Source organism: Anoplophora glabripennis, unplaced genomic scaffold (assembly GCF_000390285.2).
Source record: "Anoplophora glabripennis isolate ALB-LARVAE unplaced genomic scaffold, Agla_2.0 scaffold21, whole genome shotgun sequence".
Taxonomy (NCBI): Eukaryota; Metazoa; Arthropoda; class Insecta; order Coleoptera; family Cerambycidae; genus Anoplophora; species Anoplophora glabripennis.
This window is the reverse complement of record NW_019416454.1, coordinates 359,695-386,304: the sequence shown is the minus strand read 5'-3', so window position 1 is coordinate 386,304 and position 26,610 is coordinate 359,695. Positions and strand designations below refer to the sequence as shown.

Below are 26,610 nucleotides of genomic sequence, written 5' to 3'. Positions count from 1 at the left end.
ATTGACTTTGAAGGTCAAAGTCAAGGTTAAAGCCAAGGTCACCATCAGATAGCCAGGGGAAAATCCGTACACTTTTGCCTGAAACATTTTTTCCCAAAATGCATTTTTCTGCCGTACCGGGACTTTTGGATAACCCTGTATCAACAAAAATAGTAAGTATTACTAATTTAAACCTCTTTTTGTTACAGACCTACAGAAAGTAAATTGAAATTACTCATACTGTACAATATTTCACTATTTCTCTCATTTACAAACAAATCTAGTTAGCATATTCGGAATAATTAAAATTATAATTTAATTCATTGCAATAAAACACTTATTTTTAAACATTAATAAAATTTTTGTGACGCAAAATCCAAATTACCATTTATTTTCACCTGCCAAATAAAATTGTATTATCCTCACGAATGGAGAAATTTTCCTCGCTTTGGCAACGCCGCGCCCGCTCTAGCCTAGGCCTCCGAGACGCGCAGCTTTTCTTCCACGATGTTCGCTACTTTCAGTTCGCGCCGCGACTCATCAAGGTAGCTTAGGAAGCTCACGTGCGTTTTTTGTTTATACCGGGACTGTCAGTTTCGTCGCGTATTGTTGGGGTTTCGCGCGGTGTCGCTAGCTTTTTTAGTGTGAAGTGCCAGTGAATTTGTTGGAACGCCGGTTAATTTTCAGGTGAGTTTCGGATTTTATTTTGTACAAAGAATGAAATCTTTCGGAGGGAAAATTTGTACGCTGCTTATGCGCGTGTGGCTAGTGTTTCTTCCTTTGTCCATTGTTGTTGTTATACACAATATATTAAGATTTTAGGAGTTGCACATGATTATTTTGAATACATTTTTTTATGTTTTCTCTTTTTTATGAAACAAATGGATAAAACTGGAAGCCAGAAAAAATTATCGAACTTGTTTGAATATTTACAAACATTTTTTTGTCTGTTGTCTGAAACAAATTGTTTTATTGTGTTACCTAATATGAAGATTTTAAGTTGCCTATATGATTGATTACCTACTCAAAAGTTTTTATAGTACAAAACATTTTAGTTATTTTACCTTGACATAGGCTACAATGAACTTTATTCTAAAAATATGGAACAACAGATTGTTATCGAATTATTTGAATTTTTTTACATATTATACAGTTTAAAAATTCTAATAAAATATTTGACTAAATTTTAATGCCTCACAAATTAACAAGAAATGTTGACAAAAGTCTCGTTTTCATTAGTTTTACTACAGTTTATTTTCTACAGCTTTTAACACCTTTCTTGTGCTCATAGAACAATTAATGATGTTAATGATTATAATTGGAAAAAGTTCTAAGTTTATAGTTTTTTCTTATTCTTGTTTTAAAACAAACGTTCTGAATTTTTGTGAGAGGGTGAAAAATAAGTAAAAAAAAGGGATAAAGTTGCTTATCTTCCTACTTTCTTTTTTAAATTAAATTTAAATGTGTAACATGAAATATATAAAAACACTATTAGACTTTTTCAACGATACAACGATGCGTGTAAGTTAATTTTTTTTAATTTCGTATTTAAAATAAAAAACATCAATATCTACTCCCAATTTTATATTAAAATGTCCAGGTGCACTACCCATCGTATAGAGACCTGAGGATGTCGTAATAAAAACGACGAAAAAAAAATTCGACGGAAGTTTATATACAGGGTGTTTTTGAATGGAGTAGCACCAATGATACCAGTGAATCTACATTTCAAAAGAACACGATCTGCAAAAAATCGCCTTAGTAAAATGTTCACCCCTGAAGAGATATGGGCCATCAAAGTTTCCAAAAAAATTATGAAAATTGGCTGTAATTTGAAAACCGAACGAGGTACAAATAACAAATTTTTTACAGGTTGTTTACTAATACAGATGCGAGTTTTCAACTATTTTTCGAAAATTTTAACCCCTCGAAAGGGGTTGAAATAACCAAGCCATTTTTGCCATAACTTTTATATTTCGTAAAAACTCGATATCCAAAAATACGCATTAGATAAACTGGTCCTTTTAGAAACGTTTACCTCTCTAGCAATTTTCCTTTAAAACTTTTCGTTTATTAATAAAAAAATANGTAGGTGGCCAAACTATATTATATAAACATAGGTCTGGTAATGCTTCGTTTTCAAGACATAGGATGTTAAACTTTTCAAAAAAAATCGTTTTTTCGTAAAAATATTAATAATCCTTTAGCCGATTTTGTTGAAATTTGGCAGTGTTATTTATGGTAGAAAGGAGCTAATTACCCCCAACTAGATAAACATTATTAAGACCAATGGCGTCCCGGGGGCACCTTAACCAATATTTTTTACAAAAAAAATGTGCGCCACTGACTTTTTTAAAACTTTTATAAGTTTTTTTTCACATTAAGGAACTAAAAATACAACTTTTTGCCTCTTGAATTTTTTTCGTATCTTGCTTCCTTTTTGGAAAAAAAAATGGAAAATCACTTTATTGTATGTCCCCTTGGGACAAAATAAAAAGAATGAAAACTATTAAACAATCCAAAACTGGTGTACCTGTTATTTTCTTCCAAATCAATAGTCTATTCTTAGAAATTGTTATAAAAATTAATGCTAGCTAAAAAAATGTTTGTTTTATTAATTATTATTAAAAACTGTTTTTTTTTAATATTATGTATGTGTACATAAAAAATAGGTTAAGTAAACAAAGTATTTTTTAAATATTTTTTAATTAAGGTTTGTTTTAAGTCTAGCTTTTTCGTATAAAACTTGATATTTACATTTTGCTTTTGAATAATTTTCGCATCTAGTTCCTTTTGGTCATTATAAAATAACATGCACATTGCCTAGACCTTCGTTTTTCGCACACTTCATCTTTAATGTTTAACGTTCTACATTCATCCATATCACTTTCACTATTTCAACCACAGCCTTTTTCATCAAATCAGTGGTTGAACGCCTTTTCTATTTTGTTTCCTCATTTTTTCGTTATATTTTCTTAGGTATGAAGTCATAATATTTATTGTTGTCCAAGCATTTTCAGTAGATACCATTCCAAAGGCAGTTTGTTGATATGGATCCTCAAAGTATCGAAAGTTTTTACTTTTCCCCAAATGACTAACTGATTTTGCTTGTCGATTCTGCAAAATAAAATTGTTAATATTTGTTTTCCATCTGTTACACATTTACCGCTTTTTAGAGCAAACGTTTTGTTACGCATAAAAAGTAAAAAGAGTCCAATTTTGACAGTATTTTACACATTTTGTGGTGAATAATCCTTCAATATTACCTGGATCTTTGTTTGCACCAATGTCTAGGTCAGTATCAGCTGATTCTGCTCAAATTAGTTTTTAAAGGCTTCGTTGTGTCTTTGAGAAAATTAATCCATATGAGGCCTTAAAACTAGTAATTTTTTAACTTTCAACATCAGCATCCAGTACTGAATAACACTTTGTGACAACACCTGGTTATTTTCAAGGGTAACGGAGAACGAAAAAGTAACAAAAAACGGACTGATGTAGACATTTCTAAATCTATCTGTCGTCTCTACAAAAAAGGCGGCTCTTTATTCGATTGCAGTTACTTAGATGAGGATTATATTCGTTTTCCTTATTTTTTATTTTAAATGGGACAAATTAATTATACAAGTTTACATTGAGATTCCATAAAAACCATTATTTTCAATAATCCTTTTAAATATCAAAGCGTCACCTTTTGGCAATATAAATACTAAGAATACCTAAGCCGAACATTCTAATTTCCAATAATGTATCAATGTTTATAACTTAGCTGTCTCCAAAATTTCTAGTTTTATTACATTTCTGAACTTTGCACCCTTGATGCATTAATCTTCATAAAAAACACACCNGAAAATATAAATGTTTGTTAATAAAGTCAGTATTTTAAAATTATATGGTATAGAAAGTAATCTCAAATGTAATTTTAAATGTCCTGAGATGAAAAAGCAGTTACTGCTTCTTTTAATCGTTTTGGGCAAAATTGATCTTCGATCATATTTATTTTAAATCTTTCCCAAAATTTAACAAACTCTCTATGAATCGATTCCCCAGCTTGTTCAGACCATACTCCTAAACCATCGTTGTTCAAGGGCACAGTTGCTTGTTTCAAATGATCTAGAATAACATGGATTTTGACGGTTTGAGAAACATATGTGCTTTTTAAAGCATTACGGAGTTCATTAATATTTTTCAAATGGAGAAGAGACATGGATGAAGAGACATTTTATTTCCAAACAAACTACTATAATCGATATTTAGATAAATATATTTGATGACACCTGCAATTGGAAAAAGAAAATCTACGATGCTAATTTTCCGAATGTGGATAGCAAAGCGCCATCCAATTACAATCAATATAACTATATTTTCTTGGGGATAAATTATACAATACGTACGGTACATGTTAGATTGAAAAAAAAAATAGAATAACTAATTTTCATAATTAAAAAAATAATAAACTTGTGTATGTGTGTGTGTGTTCATATTTTAAATTATTATTTATTTATTTAAAATTGATTACTTATACAAAATTTAAGACCTATTCAAAATTCCATAAAAATATTTTTAACCATCGTAATTCTTACCTATTGTGATATATCATAAAGTTTTCTTATAAAAAAACAAAAATTATAATATCTTACAAACAGGAGCAGTTAGGATTTCAATTCAAACTGCTTTTTACTTTATTTTTAAGTACAAATATATCGCCACTTTCAGTTTTTGTCGTCATTTTTATACGACCGTGAGTGGTTGAATCTTGAACGCACTTTTCTATTTTGTTTCCTCATTTTTTCGTTATATTTTCTTAGGTATGAAGTCATAATATTTATTGTTGTCCAAGTATTTTCATTAGATACTCATTCCAAAGGCAGTTTGTTGATATGGATCCTCAAAGTATCGAAAGTTTTTACTTTTCCCCAAATGACTGATTTTCCTTGTCGATTATGCAATGCAATCGATGCAAAATAAAATTGTTAATATTTGTTTTCCAGTCTGTTACACATTTATCGCTTTTTAGAGCAAACGTTTTGTTGCGCATAAAAAGTAAAAAGAGTCCAATTTTGACAGTATTTTACACATTTTGTGGTGAATAATCCTATAATATTTTATCGCCACGGTAGCGCAGTCGGTCGAGAATGCGGTGGCAAGCATTTCTCGGTTAGGCTTCCTACTCTGGGACGGGTTCGTTCGATCCCCGGTATCGGCACTGGCAATGTCGATAGATAATGGGTGTTTGTCCGCGTTTTTTCAAGTGCAGCCCCCTTCCGCACAAGCCTTTGGCTTTTGGATTTGGGGGTTGTCTCATTTCTGTGGTGTGTNATTCTTATATTCTTATATTCTTATATTCTTATATTCTTATATTCTTATATTCTTATATTCTTATATTCTTATATTCTTATATTCTTATATTCTTATATTCTTATATTCTTATATTCTTATATTCTTATATTCTTATATTCTTATATTCTTATATTCTTATATTCTTATATTCTTATATTCTTATATTCTTATATTCTTATATTCTTATATTCTTATATTCTTATATTCTTATATTCTTATATTCTTATATTCTTATATTCTTATATTCTTATATTCTTATATTCTTATATTCTTATATTCTTATATTCTTATATTCTTATATTCTTATATTCTTATATTCTTATATTCTTATATTCTTATATTCTTATATTCTTATATTCTTATATTCTTATATTCTTATATTCTTATATTCTTATATTCTTATATTCTTATATTCTTATATTCTTATATTCTTATATTCTTATATTCTTATATTCTTATATTCTTATATTCTTATATTCTTATATTCTTATATTCTTATATTCTTATATTCTTATATTCTTATATTCTTATATTCTTATATTCTTATATTCTTATATTCTTATATTCTTATATTCTTATATTCTTATATTCTTATATTCTTATATTCTTATATTCTTATATTCTTATATTCTTATATTCTTATATTCTTATATTCTTATATTCTTATATTCTTATATTCTTATATTCTTATATTCTTATATTCTTATATTCTTATATTCTTATATTCTTATATTCTTATATTCTTATATTCTTATATTCTTATATTCTTATATTCTTATATTCTTATATTCTTATATTCTTATATTCTTATATTCTTATATTCTTATATTCTTATATTCTTATATTCTTATATTCTTATATTCTTATATTCTTATATTCTTATATTCTTATATTCTTATATTCTTATATTCTTATATTCTTATATTCTTATATTCTTATATTCTTATATTCTTATATTCTTATATTCTTATATTCTTATATTCTTATATTCTTATATTCTTATATTCTTATATTCTTATATTCTTATATTCTTATATTCTTATATTCTTATATTCTTATATTCTTATATTCTTATATTCTTATATTCTTATATTCTTATATTCTTATATTCTTATATTCTTATATTCTTATATTCTTATATTCTTATATTCTTATATTCTTATATTCTTATATTCTTATATTCTTATATTCTTATATTCTTATATTCTTATATTCTTATATTCTTATATTCTTATATTCTTATATTCTTATATTCTTATATTCTTATATTCTTATATTCTTATATTCTTATATTCTTATATTCTTATATTCTTATATTCTTATATTCTTATATTCTTATATTCTTATATTCTTATATTCTTATATTCTTATATTCTTATATTCTTATATTCTTATATTCTTATATTCTTATATTCTTATATTCTTATATTCTTATATTCTTATATTCTTATATTCTTATATTCTTATATTCTTATATTCTTATATTCTTATATTCTTATATTCTTATATTCTTATATTCTTATATTCTTATATTCTTATATTCTTATATTCTTATATTCTTATATTCTTATATTCTTATATTCTTATATTCTTATATTCTTATATTCTTATATTCTTATATTCTTATATTCTTATATTCTTATATTCTTATATTCTTATATTCTTATATTCTTATATTCTTATATTCTTATATTCTTATATTCTTATATTCTTATATTCTTATATTCTTATATTCTTATATTCTTATATTCTTATATTCTTATATTCTTATATTCTTATATTCTTATATTCTTATATTCTTATATTCTTATATTCTTATATTCTTATATTCTTATATTCTTATATTCTTATATTCTTATATTCTTATATTCTTATATTCTTATATTCTTATATTCTTATATTCTTATATTCTTATATTCTTATATTCTTATATTCTTATATTCTTATATTCTTATATTCTTATATTCTTATATTCTTATATTCTTATATTCTTATATTCCTATATTCTTATATTCTTATATTCTTACATTCTTAAATTCTTATATTTCTTACCCTTATATTCTTACATTTCTTATAGTCTTACATTCTTATATTTTTAAATCTGTAGGCAGATATACATATAAATGGATAACAGTAATCATATTTGTGATAATAACAACATATTTCACCCTACTTACACGTACCTATATTGCGTGAAATTGTTGACATTTGCCTTAAGAATCTGTTTGAGAAAGCGAGTAATATTTAATAAATAACTAGATGTTGCAACGCAACTTGGTAGGTAATACATATTTTATGTACCATTAAATGTAATTAAGTAATTCTATTAAATGCTATTAAGTATTATTAACTACAGATACTTAAAGTAAATTTTATATGATTAATTCGTCAGAGCCGGGTCTTTGATTAATTGTTTTTGTTTGTTATTTTAAACGTAGATGGTTAATTGACATTTTTTATAACAATGAGTGAAACTGGCTTATATTAGAAAATGTTTTCAAATGAAAATAAAACATTTCTTTTGATAGTCAATATTGCATGTACGACTTGAACTAGCTTAGTTTTTAAATTTTCCCATCCCATCCAAACCAATTGAGAGTCGATAGATGCCAAAAATCTTGATGTATTTGAATGTTATTTAATTTTAAGGTGGTACTTATCTGTTGTTCCACGCAATTTTAATGTTATATTAATTTTACTGCATTAGTAACTTGGTGTGGTTAATAAACGACGAAAATTCTGCGTCTGAATTTGAAACATCATTAATATACAACAAAAGCAATAGTGGTCCCAAAATAGATCCTTGTGGAGCACCGCCTTCAACTCCAGCAAAGTCAAAATTAATATGCTTTGTGTTTATATCAATTATTCCTGCGTACATCTGTCTTTCAAATAATCATGTTTGAAACCAATTGTTTTGGTTGTCATATGTACCATAATACTTTAGTTTGTAATACCTAATACGAAGCCAGATATACTCGTCGGGGCGTTTTNCTTTCAAATAATCATGTTTGAAACCAATTGTTTTGGTTGTCAGATGTACCTAATACTTTAGTTTGTAATACCTAATACGAAGCCAGATATACTCGTCGGGGCGTTTTTGACTCTAGGAACTAAGGGTACATTTTGTAGCGCCCTCTAGCGCCTAGAACAAGAAATTTCCAAATCAGTTTATTGACAAAATTTATACAGGATAATACAATGCGAAACATCGCCATAATGTTAAAAATGTTGTCACCGCCGTTCTTGGTGGTGAAAATTCAAAAAATTTAGAATTATTCAAGTTTCTTGGCTGAAAACGTAAATAGGTATTGTATTTTTGAAACTGAGTGAGTTGCGCTAAGGTAAATCTGTCCAGGATGTAGCTAGTACCATGCGAAACATCGCCATTTTTTGAAAATGTTGTCACTACCGTTCTTGGGGGTGAAAATTCGAAAAATTTAGAATTCAAATTTCGTGGCTGAAAACGTAAATAGGTATTGTATATTTGAAACCGAGTGATTTGCGCGTAGGTAAATCTGTCCAGGATGTAGCTAGTACCATGCGAAACATCGCCATTATTTTGAAAATGTTGTCACTACCGTTCTTGGGGGTGAAAATTCGAAAAATTTAGAATTATTCAAATTTCGTGGCTGAAAACGTAAATAGGAAAATAGGTATTGTATATTTGAAACCGAGTGAGTTGCGCGAAGGTAAATCTGTCCAGGATGTAGCTAGTACCATGCGAAACATCGCCATTTTTTTGAAAATGTTGTCACAGCCGTTCTTGGTGGTGAAAATTCGAAAAATTTGGAATTATTCAAATTTCGTGTCTGAAAACGTACATAGGTATTGTATTTTTGAAACCGATTTGTTATACGTGTCTTTGGACGTTTGAACTAAGATAAGATTAGCTACACCGTATTATTTTGTCATCAGGAATCTACGCGTCCTCTATCCTATTAATATCAGGACACCCTGTATACAATGAGAAATAATAGTATTTCCATTTCGAGATTAATTGTTTTTAGCTCAGGAATCTGTGATTACTGTATGACTCGAGGTATGACTACATTTTTTGGGACACCCTGTACACACAGAGTGGGCCATTAGTGTGCGAAAGTAAAATAACTCCCTTGTTACTCATAATACAGAAAAAAAGTTTATGTAAAAGTTGTACAGAATCATAGAACCCTAAACTACAAAATTTATTTGAAACATACAGGGCGATGAGTAAAAAAGGGACACGTCAAATAATACATTTTTTAAATGGAACACACTGTATATTTTTAAACATATGGATTTCCGAGAAAATTCAGTATATGGTATTATAAACAGTTTATCATTTTAGTGCGGGGTTGCCAAGTTATGTAGAAAATTCTTCGAATTTTGAAAAAGACATGACCTCGAAGAAGTTGTATTAACTTTCAGCTACTAACACTTGGAACAAAATAATTATACAGAGTTATAGGCAAATGTTAGACAAAGGCTTCTATATTAGCTAATATCGATATTTTATACATGGCATTTTTTTATAATACGATCATTTTAAGAAAGTGTAAACTTGATTTTCTAAAAATTTTTTATGGAACACCCTGTATTTTATTGTTTAATTTTATTCACATATCGGTCCACTTCAACTTTTATTAAGCATGTTCTATATCTAAAATTGTTAGTTCTAAAATATAGCAACATTTCTGAAAAAAAAACCTAATTTTTATTATTTTATAGTATAACAACTAATAAATATTAACTACTTAATAAAATTAACTCAAAATGGAATGATAAATTATGAACTGACAAGTTGATACAATGTGACAGTTTTTTCCAAAGCCATTTCGTGCGACCGAAAATAATAAAAATTAGTTTTTTCCAGAAATGTTGCTATATCTTAAAAACTAACAACTTTAGGTGTAGAACATACTTAATAAAAGTTGGAGTGGACTGATATGTGAATAAAATAGAACAATAAAATACAGGGTGTTCCATTTGAAAAATTTTAGAAAATCAAGTTAGAACTTTCTAAAAATGATCGTACTATAAAAATGCCTTGTATAAAATATCGATATTAGCTAAAATAGGAGTCTTTGCCTAACATTTGCCTATAACTCTGTCAAATATTGTGTTAGTAGTTGAAAGTTAATACAACTTCTTCGAAGTCATATATTTTTCCAAAATTCGAAGAATTTTCTACATAACTTGGCAACCCCGCACTAAAATGTTAAACTGGTTATATTACCATATATAGAATTTTCTCAGAAATCCATATGTATAAGAATATACAGGGTGTTCTAAAAAAATTGTAATATATGGTGTGTCCCATTTTTGCTCATCGGCCTGTATGTTTCAAATTATTTTTTTCCTTTAGGTTTTTGATTCTATACAACTTTTATATAAACTTTTTTTCTGTATTATGAATGACAAGGGAGTTACTTTACTTTTAAATAAAAACACATTTTAATCCAAAAAATCTTCTTTCTATAAATGTATATTTACCTTATATACAGGCTGTTACAAATTTGCTTCTCACTACCGGGATCTCGGAAACGGTAAGAGGTACGAAGTAGCTTAAATGGGGGCAAAGTTGCGTAATCAGGGGACCAACAGTATACCTCTCAATCAAGGCTAACATGATTTATTTTCGAAATATTTGAAAAAACCAAAATTTTGAAAATCCAATTTTGTTTCATTTGAGTCTTGTTTAAGGCCCTATTCAAAAAAGAACACTTTCTCATGGCAACTTTTTGCCCTCAATCGAATGGCATAATCAATTTTTATATGTAACGTTTCGTCTCTTCAGGGCCATCATCAACTTCATTTTTGCCCCCATTTAAACTAGTTCGTATCTCTTCGAGATCCCTGTATTGAGAAGCGAATTTGTAACAGCCTGTATACTCCAATATTTTGAAAATAACACGCAAAATTTCAAGGTACGCTTCTGCCGCGGTAAATTGTTATAGTAGTTCTGATCACAGAACTTTATTGGCTTTTTCTTTTCTTGGAATTCTATCTCGATAAATATCGTGTGTTATTTGAGATGCTCTTTCGAAAACATGCGTTATTTTTTCTAAAATGAGACGATAACTTTCCTCTGCATCTTCGGCACAATATTAATTCATTAAATTGTTGCGATTTATTAACTTAAGTACCTAACTTAAGGGAATACACTTTGGCGACATGCATGTTATATTCTGATCGATTCCTCATACTGCTTCATGATTACATCATAAAATTATACTATTACTGTTATAGTTATCATCTCTTATTATATCTTGTTTCGATTCGGTTTTATTTCGAGGAATGCATCGCAAGAAATTGCGAGCTTATTCCAATTAAAGTAAACAAACGGTAAAATCCTACACATTCGCCAGCGTAAACTTATTTTATTAAATTACTCGAAAAAGGCTCGGATGTACCGTACCATAAAAATAAAATAAACAGATGATCTCGCAGATGATTGTACCGTTGAGTTCCCCTCGATATGTGCGAAATTGGACATTTATTATGTATGTGTAAGGTGTGAGGAGGGAGAAAAGTGATGAGGTTATAACATTTTTGAATTATAATACTTATAAACTAACGGATTTGCTTGATATCTAACATTTTACGTTGTTTCACGGAGTTTAATCAACTTGTGTCAGCTACAACCGATGGTAAATATCTAAGGTATGCTAAAATAGTACTATAGGTAGTAGAAATGCCAAAATATTATTAGTTATACAGAGTAGTCAATTTTAAAGTGTATACTAGTAGTAGGACCGTCAGAGAGAGCCGCAATTCAAAGGCATGCCAAGCTGGTCAAGCGAGATATGTGCGAGCCGCTGCCTCAGAATGCTTTTTACGTTCACGTCACATTAGTATACTGTTGCCTTTGTTATCGTGCGTATGTTGCGTAGTTAATTCCTATCCGCTGCTGTAGACAATTTAATTTATTGCTTTTTAATAAATAATGCGTACGCCTATGTTCCGCGGCTCAGTTCTGACTAAGTAAGAGTATCTCCAGAATTAGAAGATATACAGAGTTGGCTAAATTGCAAGGCAGTTGCATATTTTCATGCCATTTCGGATTTTGAAAGGAAATTGGAGTTAAGTTGCACTGTTCTTGAAATATCTTAAAAAAACTGAAAACTTGGTTTTTCTTATTTCTTCCACATCTTTTTTATTATTGAAAAATTTGAGCACTTATTTACAGCAGTAAATGATAGTTTGTACAATTTTAAACAGAATCGTCAAGATTTTTATTTGTTTTTTTTTCATGACAACAACGATTCAGTTAAATAATTAAACGTCCTTAATAAAATCCCTTCATCCAACATCGTTAAACTCGAAATTTAATGCCTCATCTAATGATGTAAAAATCTAATTTGGCGCCTGTAAGAAAATCAAAAGTTGGTTGAAAACATAAGTATCTAGGAGGTATGGACGATGTTTTAACAGGTACAGTATATTGTCTTATGTACCGATTTTCATTACTCTGCTTTCAGTAATAAAAAGATTTAAAAGAAATAAAAAACGTCAAGTGTTCAGTTTTTCAAATGTTCAAATAATAATATTTACAACCCCCAAGACGGGCAACCAAAGAAAAACGAGAGTGGTTCTTAACTGCTTATCCCCTCTCGCCAACGTATTTCGAATTTTTTGTGAACACGAACATTTAGATGGGGTAGAATTTTTTTTCCGGCATAGAGTTGAAAATTGTGCTCTAAATGTTCAAATAATAATATTTTACAACTTTACTAGACGCGCAACCAAAGAAAAACGAAGGTGATTTTGAGTTGCATACCGTAGCTGGTGAAACCGTGGATAACATCACACATACTTCATTTTTCGGTAATGAAATAAATATTTTATTCGGAGTCGATCCTGAGGTACTTTTGCAGCCTGGAACTATACAATATTTGTACAATCCTCGGTTTCGACCCATTTAGACATAAAAACAATGATTAACGAAACTGCCAAGCGAACCACACACCTAATGTATTAACACAGAATGGGATGAGAGCGAGCGTGAGCGCGAGTGGAGTGTTCTGCTAGTCGCCCGTTGACGTCAGGCAATGGTTGCTCAACGTTTTTTCGCGCTCTGTTTTCATTAATTTATTTCACACATTTCTCGTTGAAACAAAAAATTGAATTTTGGCATACTAACTAATTAAAGGGTAAACTTTTGAAATATGCAAAAAAAATTCTACTGAATGGGCCTATTTCCTAAATTCCGTGTTTTTTGACAGACTGTATTTAGGTGAAAAATGGTCGTATCGGGAATTAAAAAAAAAAACATTTTTATGCTCTAAGCAACGGTTATCATGGAATTCTAAGAAATTTGAAAAATTTTTTTTCAGCTAAGCCATTACATGGACCAGATAGCTTGTTTATTCAGCTTCAATTTCCTTTTTTTTTTTTTCATTTCGATACGACCATTTTTCAACGAAACATCGGACTTAATGGAAAAGGATCCTTTTGTCTTTAATCATCGATATTTTAGCGAGAAATGGTCGTACAGAGAATTTAAGGGCAGTTTCGAAAACTGGAATAAATTTCCTATAACATGCTGCTGCAACTTTTCGGAAAAACTTTTTTCTTGAAAAAACAACTTTTTTTCATCAATTTAAACGTTATTTGGGCAAAAATGTGAAAAAACCTCAAAAAATGTTTTTTTTCAATTTTTTTCCATTTTAATGATGATTATGAAGTGTTTAAGCTCAAAAAACGCGACCCTTTAATTTTTTTCAAAAGTATGACTGAAACAAACAAACGCCGGTTGGCTAGATCGAGATGAAACTTCACAGGGTTCTTCTGGATATATCGGACTGTAAAAAGTCATGCTTAACATTAGTCATTTCGTGAATATTTCCATAAAACCATAAATTACCCTTTTTTCCTGTTTTTTAAAATTCGAGTAAAAGATGAAAAAAAAAAATTTTTCCGAAAAGTCGCGGCAGCATGTTACAGGAAATTTTTCACCTAAATACAGTCTGTCAAAAATCACGGAAAAATTCGGAAATTCTTTTGACCCTTTAATTTTTTGCATTAGTTTATAACCAAACCTGTCATCTAGTTCGATGGTGTACCCAAAACAAAATATTTTCACTATTTTGTTTTCTTTTATAGAATTTATTTAACATTTTTGTAAAGGGTGGGCCAATCTTGAAAAAAAAGAACAGCATCTTGCTATTTTTCCGTTTGAGAAATACAGAATATCAGATAATGGCAATGTTAACCCAGTTCTAATATCGGATCGAAAAACGGCAAAACTTTCTTAATGTACTTGTATTAGTAGAACATAGCATAGCATAGGGAAAAAAAATCGTAAATTCATACGATTTTGAATTTTTGATAAAACTTCCCATCGATATTGTCCTTCCTGTACATGTAAATTTCAAATTTTTAAACTAATTTTATTAAAAAAAAACATTTAAAATAGAGGTACATTCAGATTCAGGTTTTTCCTATTTCATAAATCATTTAATAAAAACCGGACATTCTTTTGATCAAAATAATTTCCATATTTTACACATTGCCTCAAAAGGTCCATTTCTTGATAATTTAGAGAACTTTGAAATATTTTAACATTCGATGCTTCCTAGACATAACTTGACTCTACTCTTAACATTTTCCACCCTATTGACCTGATTATTTTTATTTAGCTATAAGTTGCTTCTAAATTAATTAAATAAATATGTATAAGAAAAATTATTATTTCAATGTTTTGTTGGTGTAGTGAAAATATTTTTTAAGATTTTATCGAATATTTTTTATACAAACCTACAAAGTATTGTCTTTCATAGATTTACTATTTTAGTTATTTAATTGAAAACTGTTATTGATAGCATCAATGTTTTTTAAATGAATTTTATTCTATAATATACTCGTAATTGTTGACAATTATTTTTATAAAATTTTATCTATTACTTAACTATTACTTTATGCGTAAATTTTTTGTATGTTATTTTTGGTCAACTGCCACCAGATATTACTAAAAAATCAAATTTCTTTATATATGAAAGAGTTTATGTTTTGTATGCTATACGCGTTTGTTAAAGGATTTAGGATTTGTTGAATAATTAATCGTAGTTTTCTTTACAAAATGAGGTTTATATATTCCGTAAATGTGAAAATCAAGTGCATGTTCGTGATTTTCATGTAAAATTTCACTGTGGAATGTAGGTATATGTAAGCATAATTAATTATGTTACTTGCATGTGAATTACAAATTATTTAAAACTAAATTTACACGACGAAAAAACAAAATAAAGCATTGCAGTATGTTCTAGTTCGTATACAGGTTGATTTGATTTAAATCCATACAGATTCTAAGACATGTTCGTTACAATATTTAGAAACTGTATCTTCTTTATCAAAAATGTTTTTAGATAAGTTTTCTAGTATTTTAACCAGATTTGTATATCAATTCAGTTAATTTTTCATTTTAATTAGATAAATTATTAGCCGAAGACTATCGATTTATAAAATTAATAATAAAATTTAAAAAAATATAGGTCTGTTATTTTCTGAACAGACTTCGTACTTGAATAAGCACGATATTTTTTTAACTTCAACACCATTTATCTTCGATACCAGTGGCATTGGACCTTAGATTAATTAAGGTCTTTTGATCTATAATAATGCAACTAATATTTTCCTCTTTTGACATGGATGGATTTATAAAACACTTTTTATATGTGCAGGGTGAATTAATTTCGACATATTTGCAGGGTTTCTCGTATTTCTTAAGAACATAAACAATACATAGCAGTTGGATCTCCCGTACTTGATTTTCTAGAAATATTTTATTTGGATCCATATCTTGATATTCATTATGGATATCATTTATGGATAATTATTTTTGAATTTTTTAAAATTTTTGTGAAGTTTTACATGAATTTTTTTTCCGTACAATCCAATAACTTATATGTACTATATCTTTCATACATGATAATGTAAAAAGAAAAAAACTAAGAACGTATAATAATATTTGGCTGTATTTTAACTAAGTATATCTTGATTAAATATGTCATGGATACATTTGATGCGCCAATGAAAACCAGTTGAATTACAAAAAAGAAAACAATTGCCACAATTGTCCACCTTCAAAACATTTTTTTTTATAAATTTGAATAATGTTGACATTTTAGTATTGTTTCCTAAGTGTCAAAAAGACACTTTAGTTAATTGAAACAAAACAGCCCTTTTCATACAGCTACGGGAGAATAAGACATAAAGTCTTTGGTGCTGAAGAGCTGCAAGGGGTTGAGGTGAGAGATCTTCCATGGACCAAAGTCCTGGCGGTCATCAGGGCGTCGGGTAGGTTCGAGGGTCAGAGGCAGAGAGTGGTTAGGTGATGGGACGGCGGGGTAGGCAAAAAGGGCCCACTTGTGGCCTAATTGCCAGGCTGAGGCCGCCCCTTTTTACTGCTACTAATTTAGTTGGATAAACCGTTTTACTATTTATTTTTGTTTATATCAATTAAAATCAATCATTCTGTTTCAAAATTGCAAATTGAGCTTCCCAAAATTACAGTTGATCGAATTATTTGTTGATAGATCATCAATTATTGATGCTGACGATGGAGCAAATTAATCAGAAACTTCAACCATTATATTCTATTTGAAACTTGAATTTTATTCTCGATAGAGTCTTCAATGTACGCTTCTGCTGCTGAAGTAGGCTTCCAATCGTCATTTTTTTTTCTTTTGAGAGGAAATATCTACCCTAGAATCAGCTAAAATAGTCGCAGAAGAGCGTTTGAAACAGTGGCACATATATTTTCTCTTTGAGTGTTTCCCATTTTATTAATTGCCTCTTCGTTACTTTAGGCAAATTTTCTTCATCATTTTATCGTATTTATGTCAAAACATTTATTTCGTTTCTCGCCAATTTTAACCATATAATTAGTTTTAAAAAGATATTGTTCACATCTGTAAGCCGCTTTTACATTCTCGAGTGATTTTTTTCGCTGATGTCAGCGAGAAAAAACTCCCTTCTCTATAGTACAGTCATTGAAGCTGAAAATCAGCTGTAACCTCCGAATTCATTGAAACTGCATGGATTTGCATGAAAATATAGAATAAGGCTCAAGTTCAAAATTGACATAAGCCCGATTGACGCTCTTTGTTTTTAGGGGTAAAAACAACCCCTAATTGGAAAAAAATAAGTTTAAGCATTTTATTGATAAAATAATGTTCCATGTTCTCGAACATGTTTTATGATATACCTATTTGATCTTTTCGACCCTTTATTTAACCCTTAAAAAGAACCCCTATGCAAAAAATAATGATAAAAAATTACTTTTTAAAGATTTGGAATGATTAAATCGTGCAATTATTTAAAATAAAAGTTACCTCATGCTAATAAAAGAATGTTTCCCTTTCAACCCCTAAAAACCACCCCTGTATTGACAAATATGATAAAAAATTACTTTTTAAAAGCTTGGAATGCTTTAACGGTGCAATTATTTAAAATAAATATTCCCTCATTGTTTATGAAAGAATTTGTATCTCATCTCTTTTCAACCCTTATAAATCACCCCTGTGTTAAAAAAATGAAAAAAAATACTTTTTTTAAATCTTGGAATGCTATAATTGTGCAATAATTTAAAATAAAAATTCCCTTATATAGTTTATGAAAGAATATTTTACTTTTGCCATTTTCAACTCTTATAAACTACCCTTTTACCAATATTAATGTAAAATATTTTTATTATAATCGATTTTTAAATATAATCAATCATAAAAAAGTTGCTACGCTGCATATAAATAATCGCACTAAATTTTTTTTACTTATTTTATTTGTATAATATATAATATATAAAAATGAGAAAACCTATTTTGTTCCGAAAAAATGTCATTAGTTTTTTTTTACCATAACTCGGTTAATTTTGAAGCTATAGTATCCTATTAAAAAGCATTTTAAAAATAATTTGAAGAGCTGTAAGATCGTTTGCATATAAAACCTTCGTCTTTTAATGGGAAAGGATCGAAGGACTCGAAACAGGTCGTTTTTTCACTAAAATGAATACTTCAAGCGGTGACATCTCCTTTATTTTGTATGCTATAGGAATAAAAAATATATAAATATTTGTCGAAAAAAAAGCTACATTTTTGTTGTCTATCATTTTTTACGTATCTTTCATAGTTTCAGAGTTATTATATAAATAGGCATTTTTTTTTAATAATGAAATATACGTTTTCAAATTTACCGTACATTATTTAAAAAATACGCATTCTAAACCGGTCTAACTTCAGGATCGTATGAAAAACACTGAAACAAAACTAATTGTAAAGGGTCTACGATTAATTTTAAATCTGATGGAAATGGTACAGCGTTTACTGGTCATTTTTCCTTAAAAATTATGAGCAACCCATCTGTTTTTAACGATAACTCCTTCAATTTTGCTCTAATTAACTTTTATAAGTGCTCATTTTGAAGGTGTTTTTGAGTACTACAAAAAACTCTAGGAGCGTTGTACACGTAAAATTAATCCTTTTTCCGTTATTTGACGTTGAATACATCGATTCGAGTATTCCCTCCAAAACAAGTCCCCTTCCACTAATCATATTTCGCTTTGTATAGAACGTACGACACTTTTTAAAAAACGAGTTTCTTTGTTTATTTATAAGCTAATTCACTTCATTACACTGTTTTTAATAAAATGCGTAGTTTTTGAGTTATTCGCGTAAAATACTTTGAAAAAGTGTTTTTTTTTCACTCAAAATTCGAAGTTTTCAATCGTGAATAACTACTATTGATTTCTCGAAGAAATTCTTCGAATATTTTTAGCTCAAAATTTGATTCTCTATCGATTTCCAGCGTTATTATTGAAAAAAAAATTCCACCCCCGAGAAGAGGTGTCAACCTCCAACAGGGTGGAAGCGTCAATCAGCGGTATGTCACTAATGTTCATTGACCTTTTCTCTAACTATCTGCCAAATTTCAAGTCGATCGGTTCAGTTTCAAAGAATTCGGAGGTGAAAAGCTTCAATGACGGTACTACTAGTACAAAAGAAATAATTCATACTATTTGTCTAAATACCATGTCCATTTCAAAGGACATTTCACGCAGAATGATAAACGAAACATGTTTAAAAATTTTAATTTAGAAAATATAAAAATTGTAAAACATATTCGACACGCAAATTGTTGTAGAAATGCAGTCCTATCCGTTCAATTTTTCTCAAAAATTTACCACTTGGGAAAAGTATCCAAATTGGCCCACCCTGAATATACCTACTTAAGAAAATTCAATTTTGAATTATTTCGGCACTTCCGCGAAATTGTTCCTCACAAATAGCCTGTTTGAATCGCTGTTACGCAAGTAAATACATCCAGTGCCAATGTCCTTTATAGTCGACTACATCTACGCAATCTACATTACCTATATTACCTGGTACATGACTAAGTACTAAAAATTCCGTACGTCGTCCATGTTTAGCTTCAAATAATATCTTTATTATCCCGATCAGGTCCCGAACCCGACCATTAGCCTCGTGTAGCAGTTCTTCGTATTGCGCAACCAATCCAACTGTATCCAAATTACATCTATTACCTCTTGATTGTCTATACGGACGCGGGTATATATATATTTTAATAACATTATTATTTGCCTCCTCAGCTATTACCCCTGTCAGTCGCAGGCCGCTGGCTTTTTTGCTCTGCTGCCTTTTTTATTATTCATTTTCACTAACTGTTGTTCTCGCCGGGCAATAATAATAATAACGAGAGTCCGCTTAATAATTGCCTGCTTTTTTTAATTGTTGCATGACCACCTCGCGTGTTCCGTACGGAATTTAAAAAAAAAACGAGTTCGTGGAGGATTAGCGTTAGATTTTTTTATCGCCGGACAGTGTACTTTATCACAGTCCACAAACTTCGCAGGTCATGCGAGGGAATTGCTAATGGACAGCTTCAATACACCAGAGAGTGAAATATGTATGACCAGAGCGAAATTAGTAATGCCAATAGGCCAAAATTGGCTTTGGAAGTCACAAGAACTAAATATATGACCTACGTCAAATAAACTCAACAGAAATTGTTAGATGTCTAGGTGTCAAAATAGTTTTTTGTGAAACATTTATTTATTGCTGTATGTTAAATTGCTTCATGAAATAAAAAATGCCTTTGTTTTCATTTAGTTTATGGTGAAGTAACGTTCAGGTAGCGGCACATAGATATTCCAAGTAGACGACATCCCATTCACTCTTTATAGATCTTCAGCAAAAAATAAGAAAAACGGAATCAGAAATCCCTAAACATAATGAAACGGAAAGACAAACTGACGATAAGGAAGAATACAAAGAGGATATTTCAATAAAAAATGAGGCAAATCAAGAAATGGATGGAATTTTGGAATTGGTTGCAGAATTAAAAAAAAAATCAGACAGAACTTTATTTTTTTCACAAATTGTGAAGAATCTACTTTTACGAAGGCTGAAATTTTTAACGGGCATAGTGCATATATGTAATTATTCCTATGTTGGTGACAATCCATATGTCATAAAACAGTGACCAACTATCAGGAAAGATAGGTGTTCTTGATAATAGTCTGCTTGGACCAGTGCAACTTCCCAAACGTGAAGATTATTTAAACTTTTTAAATAACATTTTACAGGATTTGTCATATAACATTAATTTAAATATTCTGCATGATTTAAGGTTTCAACATGACGGTTGTCCGGACCACTTCAGTAGGATTGTTCGTGATTTTTTAAATAATATACAGTGTGTTCAAGATAAGGATGGGATAGCATTAGGATCTAGGAAACGGTAAGAGATACGAAATGGCTCAAATTAGAAAAAAATTGTATTTTTTTTGTACCTAACAATATGCTGTTTAGAAAGTTCCGGGTAATTCCAGAGATATCCGGAAAAACCCGAAATTTTGCAAAATCGTTTTATTTTTTCTGGCTTAATTTGAAAACGAATTTTGAAATAAATTGCATATTTACACTGCCAGTTTTTTCGCTCTATCCAGTGGCGTCAACATTTTTGCAATCCGACGGTTCGTCTTCGAAGGGCTATCATCAGGTTAATTTTTTAAATACGTTCCTGCTATTTTTATGTCAACCTCTAAAGTAATTTTTAATTCTGAATTAGATGATATTATTATTGTAATCGCTTAAAAGAGTTTTTAGCTATCATTTAAATTTTTTCCTGAGTACGGCTCTGACCGCTTTCAAAATATCTATTGGATGAAGTCAAAAGTGTAAAAGTCAATACAGCCAATACAATAAACAAATATCCAACAATTTTTTTTACTACTATTAGCCATACTAATTAGAAATAATAAAACATTTCTTATATTCCTATTATTTTTTTATTAGGTATAACTTTTTAAAATTATTGATTAAAAAAATTGTTGGGTATTTTGTGCTTTATTGACTTTTATAGTTATAACTTCCTCCAATAGATATTTTGAAAGCGTTCAGATCCGTACTCAGGAAAAATTTTAAATGATGGCTCAAACAATCTAAAAACATTTTTAAGCGATTACAATAGTAATATCATCTAATTCAGAATTAAAAATGATTTTAGAGTTTGTCATAAAAATAGCAGCAACGTATTTAAAAAAATTGACCTGATGTTGGCCCCTCGAAGACGAAACGTCGGATTGCAAAAATGTTGACGCCATTGGATAGAGGAAAAAAGTGGCAATGTAAATATGCAATTTATTTCAAAAAACGATTTTGAAAAATTTCGGGTTTTTCCGAATATCTCCGGAACTACCCGGAATTTTAAAACTTTCTAAACGACGCATTGTTAGGTATAAAAAAACACACTTTTTCTAAAAGAGCCACCCCGTATCTCTTACCGTTTCAATGTCCCAATGTTATCCCATCCTTATCTTGGACAGACTGTATATGGAAATCACTGGATTGGGAGACGTAGTCAATTTGCTTGGACAGCAAGGTATCCAGATCTAAATCCTTGCAATTTTTAGAGATCGTTAGTATATTTTCAACACCTGATCAGCTTTGGACACGAATTCAAGATGTCTGCAACGAATTCAGAAATAATAAGGGAATTTTTGCAAGAATTCCTTTAAATACAAGGATAAATTTATTATTGAAACTAATGGACGCTATGAGGATTATTTTTTGTAGTTTTGCTCTTGTTATTTATTTTGACGTCATTTTTTGCTGTCAAACTTCTCGTCTCTTATTTGGTTATTTGCTGAAACAATAAAATCTGATTTATTAAAAAGGGAACATATAATTTCGAAAAACATTAATAACTGTTTGAAATAAAAATTATACAATAATTATTGTATTGCTAAATTTCCAAAACCAATTTTAATTTTTTTAAATGAATTTAGTAATATGCAAGGAATAAAGTACGAAATATTTAAATGGATTTTTTTCGAAAAAGGTGTCATAACAAGAGAACATTAATGTTAGTAAAAATACAAAATCTTCAAATTTGACATCAGAAGTATTAAAAAGTCAAAGATAAAAAAAATTGTCCAAAATATACGTTACAAATGAAAAGCTTATTATCACAATTAAAATTTCACATTTACACGTGTAGGTTGAACATCTGAAAATTAATGAGTGTGTCAAATTTGATCTTTTTTTAATGCATTTTTGCAAGTAATTTAAAAAAATTGAATGCTAGTCGCAACATTCAAAAGGCTCTAGCTGCCTTAGCAAGTGTTTTTGTATAAGGTGATTTTGATCAGATAGGCATAAAGATATCTACATAATTTGAGGTCATTGCTGTCGGTACAGTTTCTGGACACCCTGTATAAATAACATAACTTTTAAAACAAATGACATTTTTAAATGACTGTCAAAAGTGGCTAGATTAATGTAAATTGTTTTTTTTTACCTAACCAATAGATATTTGCCCTTTTAATAAATTTATTTTAAAAAAAACCTGTTCTAGTATTAGTTATTGCATTTTTACTCTATTGCGGAGGTTAGCATTAGTCTAAATCACACAAATTCAAATTTTTTTATAAAAAATGTTTTCAAATACAATCAAACAATATTCTTTGATACCAGAAAGCTAGGTATACAAAATATATATAACCCGACACTTTGTAAAACGGAAAATAATTTTACAATATGAAGAAAATGATTCGGTGCTATTGTTGTTTAAAATACTTTTCTATGTTATTGATATCAAAGCTTTCAATGGATCTTTCTTGAATTAAACATCTTGCATGTAAATACAAAAAAATATATGCAATTTTGAAAAAAAATATATTTATTTTAGACTCATAATATCTGTTATTAAAATGGTACAATGTACAACTTCGTGGTGACTACTGGAAGGCTATCAATGTATAAGGATCAATGAGAGCGCCTCAAGGTTCTTAAATAGACCCACTTGTGCGCGTAACTTATTTTAATGAAGTGAAGCTCTGTTTGGATATAAAGATTACTTGTTATTTGATCCAGAACTGAAATTATATTAATTCTTCAAGTTGTTTACAATCAGTACAAATAAAAAAAATCTCACCAAATTGTCTATCTAAGTCTAGCTTAGTCTATCATGTACTAGCTGCAACATTTCTGGACAATTCTCTTATCATTTCGTTTTTTTTTATATATATCAATTCCCAATGCTACTCCTAAGATGTTTATTTTGATTGTATTAAAAAATTATACACGAAATTCGTTAAATTCAAGGACTGCTTCTTTTTCAGACATCTGTGCTTGGAACCGCCTCAACCTAACCTCCAAAATGTAAGACTCACGCCCGAGATACCCATTTACTCGATCCAAAATGCCTCAGACCATACTACGTGGTCATAGCCACCTGAACGGCCACAGTCACGTGAACGGTCACAGCCACAACGGTCACATAGGCCACAACGGTTACGTACCCAACAGTGTGAACGTTTTCAGTGGACACAGCAGTCATAGTGGACCCAACGGTCATAACGGACTTATCAGTCATAGTGGACTACTCGGTCATAGTGGACAGAACGGACATAACGGTGCTCATGTGGGTCACAACGGTCACAATGGACACAGCCATAGCAACGGACACACTTCGTTTTATCACCAGAATGGACATGCGAAAACTAACGGGCATATAGGTGAGTTATTTTTGCTTTGCGGTCTTCAGGGTGAAAGTAATTAAAATAATTGGCCTGACGATCGAGCGCGTCTCTGTCAGAGAAAACGAACGTGGTATTAGACTCATTATTCGCCTGCCATCCATTGTATTGTATTCGCGCACAATGTCAGGAGAATTCATGCATACCAATATTTAAACAATTACTTTTGCAATCTCCCATTGCTATCGGAGTTCGCGACGTTAAAAAACAATTGCTAGAAATCTATCGGCGTCTAAGATCTGGTATGACGATTCATGGCTACCTAATTCTTTGTTAATTAAAATCGGCAGCATTGCGGTGCTCGAAAGTGGCATGTTATCTCTGTAAATTATCTGTAACGGTAGTAAAATTCACATTTTGCCGTGGGTAATACAGATCTTCCCCAAAATTGAACGTTTGAAAGACACAGGAATTTTAACAACATCGATTTTCATCTTTTCCATAAAACAATTTATGTTTTATTTTTTTTAATTATGTTTTTTGTACACTTTGTATTATTGTACTTACTTTATTTCAGATAATATGTATTTAACTTTTTTGTTTCAAGAGTTATAAAAAAATATGAAATCCAAAAGTTGCATGATTTTTTATGAAGTTTTCGAAAATGATGGTAGAAAAACAAATGAATTTATTATTTTTATCATTATTATTTAATTAAAATGGATAACATAGAAGTAAAAAAATTGAAATACTATTAGGATTTAAAATAGAATATGGAGAATAATAACTTACTCTATTTTACATAATGCAATTCAAAATGTTCGGTTATTTTCTCGTATGTGCAGCTGCAAAAATCAGACCTCCTATAACTTTGAATGCATTATTTTAACAAAGAAATATTTGTGGAACTGGTCCATTGTCTTCTAAAACAAAAAGATTGGAAGCCGCTACTATGTGACAAACTATTTCTAATTAGCGGGTGATTCGCGGTTACGCGCTTGACTTCGTCGAAATTCACCGACAATAAAACATTTGTTGACTTTAAACAATCAGTGGGAGCCTGGGAGCTAGTAGGAACTAAAATAGTAAGTCCGAGTTATGCAAATCGTCGCAAATTAAATGCACCGCGATTTTGTAAACAGCGGATTTAAGGTGGGTCTACGCCCCTACAAAAATCCACGAGGGGGCAGATCGGAGTTTGTGCAAATGTTGCGGAGTATTATGCGTAAGCAGATGATCCTCTCTCTTTCGCATTTTGCTTAAGATCGTTTCCTCAGCTAGCTCCCATTTCTATGGAATTAATAAATATTAAGTAATATAATAAAATTGTATTAGAGAAAAAAGTTTTTAAATTTGTCTCAATTAGGTTTAAAGCAGAGTAAAAAAATAAGTTTTCTAATCAAAGAATCTATGTTTTTTTAAAATCATTTATTTGCGTATAATATAATTAAAGTATAATGTTGCAATAAGTAAAATTTCTTCGCTTAAATAAACTCAGCAAAAAAATTAAAGGAACAGGAAAATTTTCAAAAATTTTAAGTGATTTTTGAAAGGCTGTAAATCGTGAATAATGGTCGTATTGAGAAAAAAAAGAAGCATCTTGAACGAGATCTTGAAGCTTGAAGATTCTACTTTTGTAATCTCGAGAAAAAAATACAACGCAAACATTTTACATTTTTTTTCAAAACTGCACATGGCTTTTATAAAAAATTAAAGGAGCAGGTTAGTGCTCATTAAACATCAATTAATGATTAAAATGAAACAAATTTTTTAAATTCTCATCAACTATCGAAAAAAAAATTGTCAAGATAACGCAATTTTTTTAAAATGTTTATTTTTCAAAATTGATTTTTTTGAGGTTTCATGAGTATTTAATGCGAAATTGTGAGAAAAAGAGCGTAAAAAAATAAATAAATTTAACTAACTTCGGGTAAATACAGAGTGATTCACAAATGGCGACCAAAAATGAAACCTCGTATTCGTTGGTGAATTTTAAGTGGAGTTTTTCCTATAAAGTTTTTATTTAGAACGCTAGAAACGCTTTAGAAAGATACAGTGTGTTAAACTTCAAAAAATATTTTAAATTCTTTTAAATAATTTGTTAACAACTAGTGAGTGAACTAATTTGTTGGGCATATTGTCCAAAATCTGAGGGCTTTTCCTAAAATTTACATGCTCCAGTGGCGGAGATACAGGGTATCGGTGGCATATTTTTCTAAATAAAATAGTACGCCACTAGTTTTTAAATTATTTAAAAAAATTAATCATATTGTTTGAAGTTTAACACCCTGTATCTTTTTAAGGAAGCGTCCTAA

The 26,610-nt window shown here is 29.6% G+C and overlaps 1 protein-coding gene across 1 annotated transcript in view; it reads left to right on the top strand.

The window, feature by feature from the left end:
* Positions 1–516: 516 nt before the first annotated feature.
* Positions 517–26,610, top strand: part of LOC108906240 (calpain-9-like) — a 287,355-nt gene continuing 261,261 nt past the window's right edge. Inside the window, exons 1-2 of the mRNA XM_018709456.1 lie at positions 517–666; positions 23,939–24,334. Coding sequence (XP_018564972.1) covers positions 24,019–24,334 — 316 coding nt within the window. The 5' untranslated portion in view covers positions 517–666; positions 23,939–24,018. The remainder of the gene's footprint in view (positions 667–23,938; positions 24,335–26,610) is intronic.